Source organism: Narcine bancroftii, chromosome 2, assembly GCF_036971445.1.
Source record: "Narcine bancroftii isolate sNarBan1 chromosome 2, sNarBan1.hap1, whole genome shotgun sequence".
NCBI classification, from domain to species: domain Eukaryota; kingdom Metazoa; phylum Chordata; class Chondrichthyes; order Torpediniformes; family Narcinidae; genus Narcine; species Narcine bancroftii.
The window spans coordinates 179,189,047-179,202,730 of NC_091470.1; the positions used below are offsets into that span (position 1 = coordinate 179,189,047).

Sequence of the window (13,684 nt, forward strand, 5' to 3'; positions counted from 1 at the left end):
GTTTTCACCGATGGGGCGCATTTTTCTGATGAGAGGGGCCATGAGTCGCTGAACTTGCCGTTATCTCCTGTTTCCGTTTCGTTCTTCCTTTCAGAATTGCAACGTCCGCAGAAGACGGTCAGGAAAGTGTCCAAAAAACTTCCATGGTTTTATTCTCGTTTGAACGCGATTTTATTGTTTTAGATTTTTTTTAACTTTAGACGTAACAGGCCTTTCAGCCCACGTGCTGCCCAGTTACACCCCATCGGCGTACAACACCCCCCACCCCCCCGTACGTTGGGAGTAAACCCACACAGACACGGGGAGTATGCAGGTTTTTGTGACTTAATACATTTCTGTGGAATTATCCCTACGGGGACAAACCCCGCTACCCGGCTGCGGGAGCTCGGAGGAAGATTTGGACGCGTGCTCATTTTTCCATGAAACCTTGAATCCCTTTGAAGTGCGAAAGGTCGGTGAAAGTTAAAGCTTTGTCCGGCCAGTTCACAGGCGTTCAAATAAATAATATCAAGCTATTTCTTTTTAGACATTCAGCACGGTTACAGGCCCTTTCACCCCATTAACCTACAACCTCACCCCCCCCCTCCCCCCAGAAGGAAGGGTGGGCGGAAACTGCAGCCCTTCCCCGGGGACACGAGGAGAACGTACCAACTCCTTGCAGAGAGCGCGGGACTCGAACCCCGGCCCTGATCGCTGGCGCTGACCGCACGCCGCCCCATGCAAATGAGGGTCGGCAAAATTGGCGTCGTATATATATAGATAGATATATATATAGATAGATAGATAGATAGATATTAGGTTCTCATCAATACTTTTCTGTCAGAGCAGAAATGGCCGAATAATGTTATTTATCAAACAGAATCATTTTGACATCGTTTATTTTTTAATTGTATTAGGAGCACCGATATGGGAACGATATCTAGGTAAAAAGTATGACGATATTCTCGATTTAGACAGAATCGATTTGTGCGACCGAATAACCATTTAAACGTTATGAATCACTGTACCTGACGCCTTTTGACCACCAGTTAAATCAGACGTGGTCAGGGAAGCAGCAAGTGTCGTGAATACGGGACGTTTCCCCATATCCGAGACTTTGCTAGTCGTTTTGGATCTTTTCGGGATTCAGAACATCAGGTACGGGGAAATGGACTGAAATTATTCTGCGTCTCCCGGGGGATGTTAACATTAAGTTCTAGATGATAGACGATTCGCATAACTCTGGCTGGCCTTGTGATAGACAATTTAAAGAGACGTCTCTGGTCAGAAGGGCGCGTCATACCATAAACCAGGGCGGCCCTCGAGCCACGTGCGGCCCTTTGGCCCCTTATGTGCGGCTGACGACGCTGCTAAGACAGGAATGGTACGAGCCGGTGCTCACAGCGGTAGATATAGTGGGCGTGGCTTGCGATTGAAAATGTTTGGCCCATCCAAGCTCCCGATGCCCTGAATGCGGACTCTCACCTCGGCCCTACCGGCCCCCCCCCCCCCCCACAGAAGCTCCGGTCCCCCCGAGCTCGGACCTAACACCCAGTCCTGGCCACCCGCCCATCCGAACTCCCGACGCCTTGAACGACGTAGGTACTTACCGTGGTCAACAACAGTGCAATAGTTGACCCAGTAAATTTTCCTTTAAAAATTAGTCCACAAAACCTAACTATTACACGGTATGTGTAACTTTTGATTATTGTAACGAATTCAAATGATCTGTTTGTAAACTGCATACATGAATAAATATTACGTACGCATATTTTTTTTAATATTGACGTAAAATATTTGTAACAACGTGTATGTAATATTTTGTCATGTCTTCGGGCCATCAAACACCTGAAGTTTATCGTATACGGCTCTTCTCTTGAGCAAGTTCAGCCGCCTCCGCTCGAGAATATTGTGGCCGATGTGCATTTTTGAAATCGATCTCGGAATCGGAGGATTGTGCAGCCACGGTGCAGCTTGGAGTGAAAATATATGAGGTGCAACAAGCATCTTCTAATTAAACGACCAAGTAATGTCTGTGTCCTTTGCACCTATTGGTGCAACAAGCATCTTCTAATTAAACGACCAAGTAATGTCTGTGTCCTTTGCACCTATTGGTGCAACAAGCATCTTCTAATTAAACGACCAAGTAATGTCTGTGTCCTTTGCACCTATTGGTGCAACAAGCATCTTCTAATTAAACGACCAAGTAATGTCTGTGTCCTTTGCACCTATTGGTGCAACAAGCATCTTCTAATTAAACGACCAAGTAATGTCTGTGTCCTTTGCACCTATTTGGACCAGATCCTGTGTCCGTTTCAAACCTGTTGACGACTATTCCTTTGGAGATTCGTGGAACTTATATTGGGTTAAAAAAAAATCTATTTTTCTTTCAACGTGGTCTCCTGAACATAGCCCCTAATTCAGTGGTTCTAACCCTTCTTTTCGCCACTCATATACCGCCTTAAGTAATCCCCTATTAACCAGGGAGAACCCATGGTATAGGATGCCACAGGCGCTCTGCGGTTAGTAAGGGATTCTTTTTAAATATTTTAATTAACTTTGAAATTTCACATCCAAAAATGCAGAGTACACATGATAGATGTTAAAAGTCAAAAGGATACGTTACACTTAAATCATAAAATTTCATCCAAGGATCCCCACGTTTTAATCAAATAGATTATATTGTATTGATATTTTATTATAATAAAAATGAAAATCTAAACGCACGACCAAGACGGAAGCCTTCTGGCCAAAAAAAAGGAGAACAGAATTCTTATCAGTGTGATAAATTACCACATTAGTTAGCAGTTCATAACAAATCAAAAATTCAAAAAGTAACTTCAAAAGGGTCCCAACTGTCTTTGAAAGTTTACAGTCACATCGGAAATTGAGCATCGAATCTTTCTCTACGATTAAACACGACTTGACCTCACGTGGCCATTGAGCGTGAATAGGCGGGGAAACGTCCCTCCGTCTGAGCAACACCACCTGCCGAGCCTAAAAGCTAATGCACGCTAATCAGATGCCGTTAGAGTTATGACACTCTCTCCAACGATTCTAAATAAAGTAGTTAAAGGTTCCATTCTTGTCATGTGAACCTACGTTTAGAATGTAACGAACATGAAGCTCGTTAATTTTGTCCACCGTAAGGAAGACAGAGGGTCCCCACTTTGTCCAGCACAGGAATGAGGCCCCAGCGAGGAATGAACTCACGACCCATGGTTCACAAGACTGAGCTATCAGAGCCTCGAAGGGATTTGATTTAGAATTAACTTTAAAAGTTGCAGAGAAACTTACACTTCGATCCAATATGTATTAAAGAAGCATCTCCATTGTCGCATTTATCACAACGAGGAGACACGTCCACATAAAAACGAGATAATTTGGAGCCCTATGGACTACTTTAAATTGTAGGAGAGAGTGGCGGGCACATAAAGAAGAGATATTAACCAAGTGATCACTTAAGGTGGCGTGTGAGTAGAAAGAAAAAGATTGAGTACCACATCCTAATTCCTGCAAAATGTATCTTTGGCAACCTTGACAAGAACATGGATAGTGTAACTCACAGATAATAACACATTCCTGCTCTTACTGAGAATTGTCACTTCCATTCACCGTCCTCTTCCCAGCCCGACCGCTCTGTCTTAGACCTTCTACATATTTGCAAAGTCCAGCCTAATCTTCAGAAATCCCGTAGTATTTATTTTTTCACTGGGAACTTTTATCGCCCTCACAAGTACTGAAATTAACAATTTCTGGAAAGGAACGGCTTCCATTTCACAGACGTGGGAGTACCTTCCTGTTTGTAGGAGATCCTTTCCTTCTCTCATTCTACTGTGTCAGTCTGCGGATTCTTTGAAGGGTTTACCTTCTGTTCACCTCTGCCTATCCACGAGGACAAACAATCTCGCTTTTCTTTCCACTGCCATCCCACCATCGCTTTCACTCCTAGATGAACAGCAGGGGTGTTTTTTTCCCCGTTTTCCAGTTCCACCCGAAATATCAACTCCCCTTTTCTTCCTGTGGCCTTACCTGTTAGGGATTTTCCGGGATTCTTTTCCTGGTTTCAGATTACGAGCATCTGGAGAATATTTTGGATTAATTCCGCTCAAAGATCGAGTTATTACAATCTCAGAAACGTACAATTTTGGCTTCATTTCACTTTATTGTGATACACATATATATATATGTAATTATTGTATTTTTTTTAAGAATGCAAAGATCTCCTCCAAAAAACAAGTAAGAGGAAAGGAATGAGACATGTCCATTTATCGTGTGTTATGTGGAACTTTCTGATGGCTTTGCAAAATAAAGCAAACTTTATTTCATTTCTTTATCTTTTTTAGTTTTTTTATTAAAGTTTACAATAATACAAAAATTAAACAGTACAATTCTGTAACAAAATACAGATGACAAGGAAAAAAACCCATAAATTCAAAGCCCCGGCAATTATACAAGGTTGAAAAACAACTAACGAGTGGATATCACCTGATGACAACCTGAAAACAGCAACCCTAAAACTTCAGATTGTGGTCATGGTCCATAAAAAGGCACCGTGTCTTTACGAAATTAGTATTTAAATCTTTAATGGCCATATCTAATTTTTTTCTAAACTTCAACTAGACATAATATAATTTAACCATTGTGCATGGATAGGTGGAGTATTACCTTTCCGTGTATCAAAATTGCACGTCTGGCTATCAATGAAGTAAAAGATGAAATTCGGCTTTGAGTTGGTTAATAAAAACGTCATCATCTTGAAATGATCCGAAAAGAGCAGTTAAAGGACAAGGTTCTAGTTTAACCTTAAGAATCGCCAATAATGCTTGAAAAATATCTTTCCAAGGTTTTTCTAAACTTGGGCAAGGCCAAACGAAGCCTCAGCAATATTACATCGGTCACATCGAGGGTTTACATCAGAGTTAAAAACGAGCTCATTTCACTTTAGACATCTGTGCTCTATGGACCACTTTAACTTGCAATAAGCAGTGTCGCTCACAAATGGAGGGAGTATTAATGGGATGATAAAGGGAATCCCAATCCTCGTCCGAGAATGGAAGATTCAAATGCTGTCTCCAGTTTCTTAAGTAATGAGGCCATTCTTAAATCAAGCAAGAGATATTGATCCTTTATGAGAAAGCTGTAAATCAAAATGTAAATCAAGAATATTTGCCGAAAGTCAGGGATCTGAGATGGAATGAAATGTCTAACCTGTCACTATCTAAAAAAATTAATGCGCTTGTTATTTCATATCATATCATATATTTGTTATATCAAAAAATATTTTGAGTAAAAATATCACTTCAAAGGTTGTTTAAGTTGTTTGGTTGCCTTTTAGTGCGACAGATCCTGCTACAAAATGCAGGTAAGCGGCCCAGCATTAAGGCCATTCTAATCGGTGAAATGTACCACTCACGGCAAAGGGAAATCTACATCTATGGAATCAATGGGAATCTCCCCAATACAGAATAAAGTTCCATTTTGTACACTCATATTGCTCAGTGGCCTTCTAAACCAGGGGCTGCAAGTTCGATCCTCGCTGGGGCCCCGTTTCTGTGAGGGGCACTGGACAAAGTGGCGACTCTCTGTCTTCCTTAAGGTAGATGAGGAATTTCATGAATGTTACATTCTAAATGTAGTATTACGTGACAGTAATGGAACTTCTACCTTAATAGTCATGAAACAATGTTTATTTATTTATTTGTATGGATGGAATACTTATCCTGCATATGTACTGCTTGTCTGTACATGTGTTATGTCTGGGTGTGTGTCTGCGTCTTTTTGCATTGAGGACTGGAGAACGCTGTTTCAACGGGTTGTTCTTGTACAATCTGACTTCTGTCTCTGTGTGTGTGTTATGAAAGGATGCATGTGTGTTTTTGTCTGTTTGTGTGTGGGGTCTGGGTGTATGTCTGTTTATTTTGCACCGAGGACTGGAGAAAACTGTTTCATCAGGTTGTCCTTGTGCAATCTGACTTTTGATCCCACCATCGAATACCAAACCATCGGCTCATCCGTGCGTCGGAAAATATTTTGGGGAAAGTATCTCAGACTTTGCACAACTCTTGCTTCATGCGCCTTAACTATGAACTTCATATGACAACTGGCTACTTTCATTGCAAATTTGGTGACATGGATCCACTTCCCCCAGCAAATACTTCCAACAAGTGTTGGCGAAAGAGTGTTTGCTTCCCATATTGAATGGTTGTCGCGAGGCTTGGGTTGGACTTTCCCCTGGATGTATCCATTTTATGAAAATGCTCTTCTGAGAATCCGTTGACCATCGCCAATGGTTTGAGGGGAGGTTCCGAGTGTTCTTTGTGTCACCTCAGAGGTGTGTGGTGGAATATTTGAACGCCCCCCCCCCTCCCCAGTTTAATTGTGCAGCGTCTCGTACATTCGCAAGCTGCTGCTCCGCCCTGTCCTGTGACTGTTCCTGTGGTCCCTCCCTCTTTGACTTTGTATAAAGCCCCTGATCCTTCCCGGTCACGGCTCAGGACGAGGTCCCTGTCCGTTGTGATCAGTGACCCACCTCAGCCTCTTGAGTTGTTTACTGCCCGTCACGTGTTTTTGCCTTCAGCTGCACGAAGACAGAAATGCTAACTTGACATTCTCTGTGGTAACCATTTCTGCTTCTAGAAATTCTCAATCTACAGGCAAAAGTTAAAGAAGCCGGTGAGATTTGCAGGAAATAATTGTTGCTTACTTCAAACATGTTTTCAGTTCATGAATGTGCAAGTACTCCACCTGTTAACACCATGTCTAAGACTGAATGATCTTGAATCTAGGGGCAGTGGTTCCCAACCTTTCCCTTCCCACCCACATCCCACCTGAAGTAATCCCTTACTAATCACAGAGCACCGATGGCCTAGGGATTACTTCAGGTGGGATGTGGGTGGGAAGAGAAAGGTTGAGAACCATTGGTCTAGGGCTTTCTTCTGACGCTGTGCAATCTGTTAGTCGGCCAAACATACTCCTGAACGGCACAATAATCTATTTAAACGTTGCAAATCATGTTACGTGCACGAAACCTCATTCTTCATCTATTTTTATATGTATGGGATCCTGGCATGGCTGTCAAGACCCCGTCCGTCCTTGATTGCTTTAAGGATGTTGGCTTGCTGAACTGCAAAAGTCATTGTCTCGCAGATTTTTCAACTAATGGGAAAGATGGTCTTGACGTCTCGTCAGTGAGGATGGAGAGGAAAAGATGGCACGCTATTGGGAATGAAATAAGTCTTATGAGGCGAGGTTAGCAGAGCTTGGGGCATTTTCCGTGTGGGGCAAAGGAGGATGAGACTAGCTATAAACTGGCAGATTATTATTTGGAAGGGGGAAAATTCACAATTCAGAAGCGCAAAGGGGCTGGGGGGGGGGGTTCATGCAGGATAACCTAAAAGTGAACCACCAGGTTGGATTAACAGTAAAGAAAGCGAATGCTATGTTGGCCTTCATATCAAGGGGAATAGTGTAGAAGAGTAAGGAGGTGTTGATGAGGAACTGCTCTCAGAGTATAGCACAAGGATTAACCATACTTATTCTCCAGTGAAGATTATTTTCATTACAAGTTCCCTAAGGATACTCAGCTTCTCCCCCTAGGCCATCAGATTTCTGAACGAACAATGAACCACAGACGCAGCCTCACTTTGCCTTCCTTCTTTCTCTGCTCTATTTATTATCTAAGTTGCCTTATAGAAATGTTCACCCTGTGATGCTGCCCCAAAACAATAAATTCTGCTTCAGATTCTAATATAACTTTGTTTTATGTTTCGTTTAATACCAGGGGATTCAAAACCTTCCATGTCAGGTACAGTTCTTACAGCTTTGATACAAAGCTCGTGAATACGCTGGTAACACACCTGTCTCTTGTGTTCACATGCAGCAATAGTGCAGAAAGTTAAACCTGGACTGAGTTACAAAGACTACGTTCATCATTTCATATCGGAAATGTCTTCCATTTAGACAATAGACAATAGACAATAGGAGATGGAGTAGGCCATTTGGCCCGTCGGGCCAGCACTGCCATTTTAGATCATGGCTGATCATCAGTACCCCTTTCCAGCCTTATCCCCATAACCCTTAACTCCATTACCCACAAGAGTCTTATCTAACTCTCTTTTGAACATAGTCAGCGAATCCGCCTCTACCACCCTCTGTGGCAGAGCATTCCACAGATTCACACTTCTCTGGGTAAAAAAATGCTTTCTCATCTCCGTCCTAAAGGGCCTACCCTGTATTCTTAAACTATGCTCTCTAGTCCTCGTCTCCCCCATCATTGGGAACAAGTAATCAGACTTCACCTTGTCTATCCCCCTGATGATTTTGTATACCTCAAACATGTCCCCCCTCATCCTTCTAAACTCCAATGGATACAAGTCCAGTTTTTCTAGCCTTGCTGCATATGACAACCCTGCCATCCCTGGAACTAACCTTGTAAATCTGCGCTGCACACCCTCTATAGCTAGTATGTCCTTCCTCAAGTTTGGAGACCAGAACTGGACGCAATACTCCAGGTGGGGTCTCACCAGGGCCCTATATAACTGCAGAAGGGCGTCTCTGTTCCTATACTCCAATCCCCTCTTTATGAAAGCCAACATTCCATTTGCCTTCTTCACAGCTTTCTGAACCTGCATGCTAGCCTTCAGTGACCGGTGAACAAGTACACCCAGATCCATTTGCACTTCCCCACTCCCTAGCTTCCAGACATGGGGTGATGCATTAACAAAACACGTCATGATATTTTCCACATCTGAAGCAGTGGTTCTCAATCTTTTTCTTTCCACGCACATCCCACTTTAAGTATTCCCTACTGTACATATTTGTCATATGTAAATTACGTGATCTTTTCTGGTTGACCCTGCTCTCACTGGCTGGCTCGTGACCCCTCCCCTTCTCCGCCATAAAGCCTGCCCCCAGTTTGAGTCCGATCAACATAGGGATTCCGCCCATCTCTCGCAAATAAAAGCCTTCAATTTCGACAACTTCAGTCTTTGTGCAATCACCCATACCATTGGGGCTCTGCGATTACTAAAGGATGGTTTAAGGTGGGATGTGGGTAGAAAGAAAAAGTTTGAAAACCACTGTTTCAATTGACTCGTTATGTGCAGGGTATCAGAACTCCAAAGAAAATGGGCCAATAACAATTTTTCTCAAGCAAAATAATAGGGTCTATCTAGAGCCTTAATTTTCAATCTTCCCTTCCCACTTTAAGCAATCCCTTACTAATCACAGATCACCAATAGGAGTTACTTAAAGTGAGAACAATGTGTCACCTTCGTTCTCCACAATCGACAGTAAAACAGGTGGAGAAAGTGGAAGACAAGATGCGGCCTTATAAAATGAGTTTTAAATTTAGACGTACAGCTCGGTAACAGGCCCTTTCATCCCACGAGCCCGTGCCGCCCAATTGACTTTAAAAAAAAACCCTGGTAGGTTTCTGAATAGTGGGAGGAAACCGGAGCACCTCGCGGGGGTGGGGCGGGGGAACCCACGCAGACACATACATACTCCTTCCAGACAGTGTGGGATTCGAACGCCGGGTCCCGATCTCTGGCGCTGTAACAGTGTCGCGTTAACGGCCTCGCCAACCGTGATGTGTTATCTGCTTCACTCGTAGAACAATACAAAATGCCTATAAATGATACAAACATTTTGAATTCTTGTGCAGGTCGGCTCATCTTGAAAGTGAAATACTTAACTTTTGCGAGGCATTTTACAGATCAAATTGCTTTTCTGTATTGATCGCCTCTAACATGATTACCTTTCGTTTTCCACACAGAAAACCAAGAGGAGGCATTCAATGGTAAGGCTGGTCTTTAAGCAGGAAGTCAAATGTTCTTTGTCCGTATGGCAGACGGGCAATAAAGACCCATCAGGTCAGGGAACCGGGAAACGTCGCCTCTAAATATCACAACAATTTTTAGAGTCATTGCCATTGCTCCCCTCAAGGGAACATTCAGAAATCAACCAAATCATTTGGTCATCAGCCACAATAATCTCAGAATAATAAAATTTCACTGAACAGTATCGTTGTTAGGACAGAGTGGGAGACGTTTTCTTCACCTCACTGATGCGAACTTGAGAAAACTTTATTGAATTAATGGCGCAATCTTTAATTCTGCACAGAATTCGGGGCATGGTCCCACCATGTTATTATCAAAGGATTTGCAAGAATGTAGGCAGTGATTTCAGCAAGAAATTACTCGCAGATTATGGCATCATTACGATGTCAAATTATGATGATCACCAAACGCCGCATGAATATTTTGGACCCATAGGAGCCTTCCGATATTTGAATGACTGCACTTGCTTTCCAGAGTGTTAATTATGTTATCAATTATCATCTGACGTTCCGATTCCTTCCCTCCACAGAATGCAAAAAGCTTCTTCAGGCGAGCAGTGAGTGATCTGTTCAATTCGTTGAGTCTTCATTGGGTTTTTTTTAACCTCGTGTTTGTGGGTCGAGTGAGAAAACGGGGAAGTCGCTTTTAAAAGATAAAAGTAATTGTGTTGTAGTGGACCTGAGGTCGCTCCAAAGCAAAAACATGAAAACAGCCGCACAAGCAAACCTTTAATTCAAGATTCGGTTTATTGACATCGTAATATGACACGAAGTTGCTTTTTCCGGCTGCAAGACAAATTCGCCACTGCCTGAAGCCAGGGAGATACTTTGCAAAGCGCGAGACCCTCGGTGGCACTGCCACAAGCAGCAAACCAGCTACGGTGGGGTGGGGGGGGGGGTGCTCACTCCAATATCATCGCATTTTCAGCTGTTAAACTCTGGCTTTCCAGAACATTGTACTAGACTGCTCCCATATGCGAACGCATTCCGGACGATCCTCTCAGGACTTGTTAGTTGGTCTCACACCATCCTTCCGAATAAGGATCTTCTCGTCACATCCCAGTCTGATAACAAGAAAGGAATCTGGCCCCACAAATGCAGCCCCCTGTGACCAACATCAAGCACAAGAGACAGAGTGAACGCTAGTTTTAATAAACTAATATATACAGCGAGGTCCTGCCTCTGTGCGAGTCCAGGTCAGAATGGAGGAGCCTAGCTCTAGTCGGCTTTATATACAAGGTTGTCAGGTGGTGGCCCCTGGTGGCCTAGTGGTGTAATAGCATATCACCACAGCCCCCACACACCCACCACCCCACCCCCACCTTACCCTTCCAGCCATCATTTTAAAGTTGACACTTTTATTGCATTCTAAAATCCTCTTTTTTCGCGAGTTTAAATTGATTCCTTGATTCTTGTTTAATTAAGTTCTAAAAATTCCGCAAGTTTTGTGATAGCGAGTGGATCAAACTTAGTTGGAAGAAAATACAAGGCCCAAACCGCTACTCTTTCAATCAATTTAATTGGATGCATTCAATTGTTTTTGCTTCCGTGCTGTGGAGTGGAACGATGACTGAAAACTATCCGTAATCTTTCCAATCCGTGCATTATCCTGCTCTGCGAATTTACCTACTGAGTTATTTACAAAAGGGGTATGGGTGAGTGGAGATGACCCGATCATCAGATCAGGCTTGATAACGCCGAATGGTGCAGCAGGATTCGACGGGCCGGATGGCCACCTCCTGCTCCTAGTTCCATTAACCTATCTAATTGTCTCTTAAGAGGTCCTATCATCCCTGGCTCCACCGCCGTTGCCGGCAGCGCGTTCCTTGCACCCACCCTTCTCTGTAGGAAGAACTTGCCTCTTACATCCCTCCACCCCCCCCCCCCCGAACTTACTCCCAAGCACCTTAAAACTTTTCCCACCCCCCTCCCCCGTGTTGGCCATTTCAGCCCGGGGAAAAGGCCACTGACTGCCCACACGGTCAATGCCTCTCATCAGCTTGAACACCTCAGGGCACGGTAAATCCAACACCAAAAACTCAAAATTCTACTCAGAGATTTTTACAAATTCCCAACTCTTTTTTCAACCTGCAATGTCAGTTCGGCTAGGAAAGAAATTTCAGATAACTGAGGATTTCTAATTGTTTCAGATATCCTCATTTATCCCAAATTTTACAGAGGTGAAATGACAATTTCAGCATGCGATTTTTCGAATAAGCGAGAATTTCTAATTTTTATGAAATCTTTGATTGTCCAAAATAAATTTCAGATTATGACGGATTATGTTATATTTTATATTGTATATAGATGTGTTTTAACGGAGATAAATTGTGGTAGGTTTTCTTTTTAGTGTAGGTCACATACAAACACTTCAAATCAGATCTCCTTTAAAATGCCCGAGCTCTGCTCAAGCCAGACGGTCCAGGCTCTGGGTGCCTTTGCAAAAACTTTGAAGGATGTTTATAAGGACTTCACAAGTAGGGGTTAATCGGACACTCTGTGGAGTAATGGAGTAATTATTGTTTGGGAAAAGCAACAGATGAACGGACTCAAAAGCTCAGGTCCAGAGCTGCAGTCTGTCTGAGTGCAGTTTGCTGTTCCAAGAGGGCCATGTGGTTTTCTTCGAGTGTGTGTGTGTGTGTGTGTGTGTGTGTGTGTGTGTGTGTGTGTGTGTGTGTGTGTGTGTGTGAGAGAGAGAGAGAGAGAGAGAGAGAGAGAGAGAGAGAGAGAGAGAGAGAGAGAGAGAGAGAGAGAGAGAGAGAGAGAGAGAGAGAGAGAATTCATTTCTACAGTTCAGCAGCAGCAGCTGGAACTGAAACAGGTCAAGCTGACAAACTTCTGGAAAACCTCATTTTGGAAGACGTGTTGTGAGTTCTTAGTTCAGCCTGTTCAAAGCCATTATGGTCCATACAAGAGGAGATGGCTGGCTGTATAATGTTTCACCTGAGATAAGGGCAACAGAAAAGGAACTCTGTGGCGACCTGAAGGAAAGAGATTATCATCTGGAAAACCCTGATGGGGCCAGTTTCTTCGGCAAGACACTAAAGTGGCTGATCGGAAGGAATCAGTTTGAGTCCAACAAGCAACAAATCTCTCTATCTCTCTCTCTAAAAATCTACAACAACCTTCCTGAGCGATAATCAGTTACCTTTCAAGCACCAAAGCTTGGTGAAAATTCATAAATGTTAAATTCTGTGCACAGTATAAGAATTGCCTGCGACCAGTGAACTTGGAGGACTTGGAGGAGAGGGAAATGAGATTGGATTGTGAATTAAAGAACGTTCCAGAACTTATACACACGTTACATACATGCATGCTTAGAATTAGAAGGGGGTTAAGTTAGGTTAATAGTAATAAGTTAAAGTTTGATCCTGTTTTCAAGTTTAAAGATCATTAAAAGCAACTTTTGTTTAACCATTTGTCTTGGTGAATATTTATTGCTGCTGGGTTTTGGGGTCCTCTGGGACCCCAAAACAGGATCCGAACAGGCATCACATTCGGGTCCAAAATCATTTCGGATAACTGAGGATTTTGGATAATCCAATTTCGGGTAACAGGAAATCAAACTTACGTATTTTCACAACTGTTCACAAGAACTGTGCTGGAATAAACATTTTGCTTTGTGCTAGAACACATTTAATGCATTTTAATCCGTGTTTTAGATCTATCTATCTATCACATTCGTGATACTAAATACATATTAATAATGATATTATTGTCTGAACTCTGCCGTTGCTGTTGCAGTGAGACAACTACTTATGAAAGATATTGGTGAGTCAGAATATCATTCAACTTCCTTCAAGCCTTCAATGTGTTATTCTCAAAAGATCATTCCTAATTTGGTTTTGATTTTTACCGCATAAT

General features: G+C 42.8%; 1 protein-coding gene across 10 annotated transcripts in view; it reads left to right on the forward strand.

Annotated features, from left to right (window-relative positions):
• LOC138754672 (golgin subfamily A member 6-like protein 22) overlaps positions 1 to 13,684 on the forward strand; it is an 86,826-nt gene that overhangs the window by 1,950 nt on the left and 71,192 nt on the right. For 8 of the 10 annotated variants that reach the window (XM_069919319.1, XM_069919318.1, XM_069919322.1 and 5 more), the window contains exons 3-10: positions 95 to 923; positions 4,192 to 4,218; positions 5,318 to 5,344; positions 6,619 to 6,654; positions 7,763 to 7,786; positions 9,758 to 9,781; positions 10,351 to 10,377; positions 13,565 to 13,591. In XM_069919319.1, coding sequence (XP_069775420.1) covers positions 842 to 923; positions 4,192 to 4,218; positions 5,318 to 5,344; positions 6,619 to 6,654; positions 7,763 to 7,786; positions 9,758 to 9,781; positions 10,351 to 10,377; positions 13,565 to 13,591 — 274 coding nt within the window. In that variant the 5' untranslated portion in view covers positions 95 to 841. The remainder of the gene's footprint in view (positions 1 to 94; positions 924 to 4,191; positions 4,219 to 5,317; positions 5,345 to 6,618; positions 6,655 to 7,762; positions 7,787 to 9,757; positions 9,782 to 10,350; positions 10,378 to 13,564; positions 13,592 to 13,684) is intronic. The other 2 variants (XM_069919325.1, XM_069919326.1) reach the window with 2 other exon arrangements.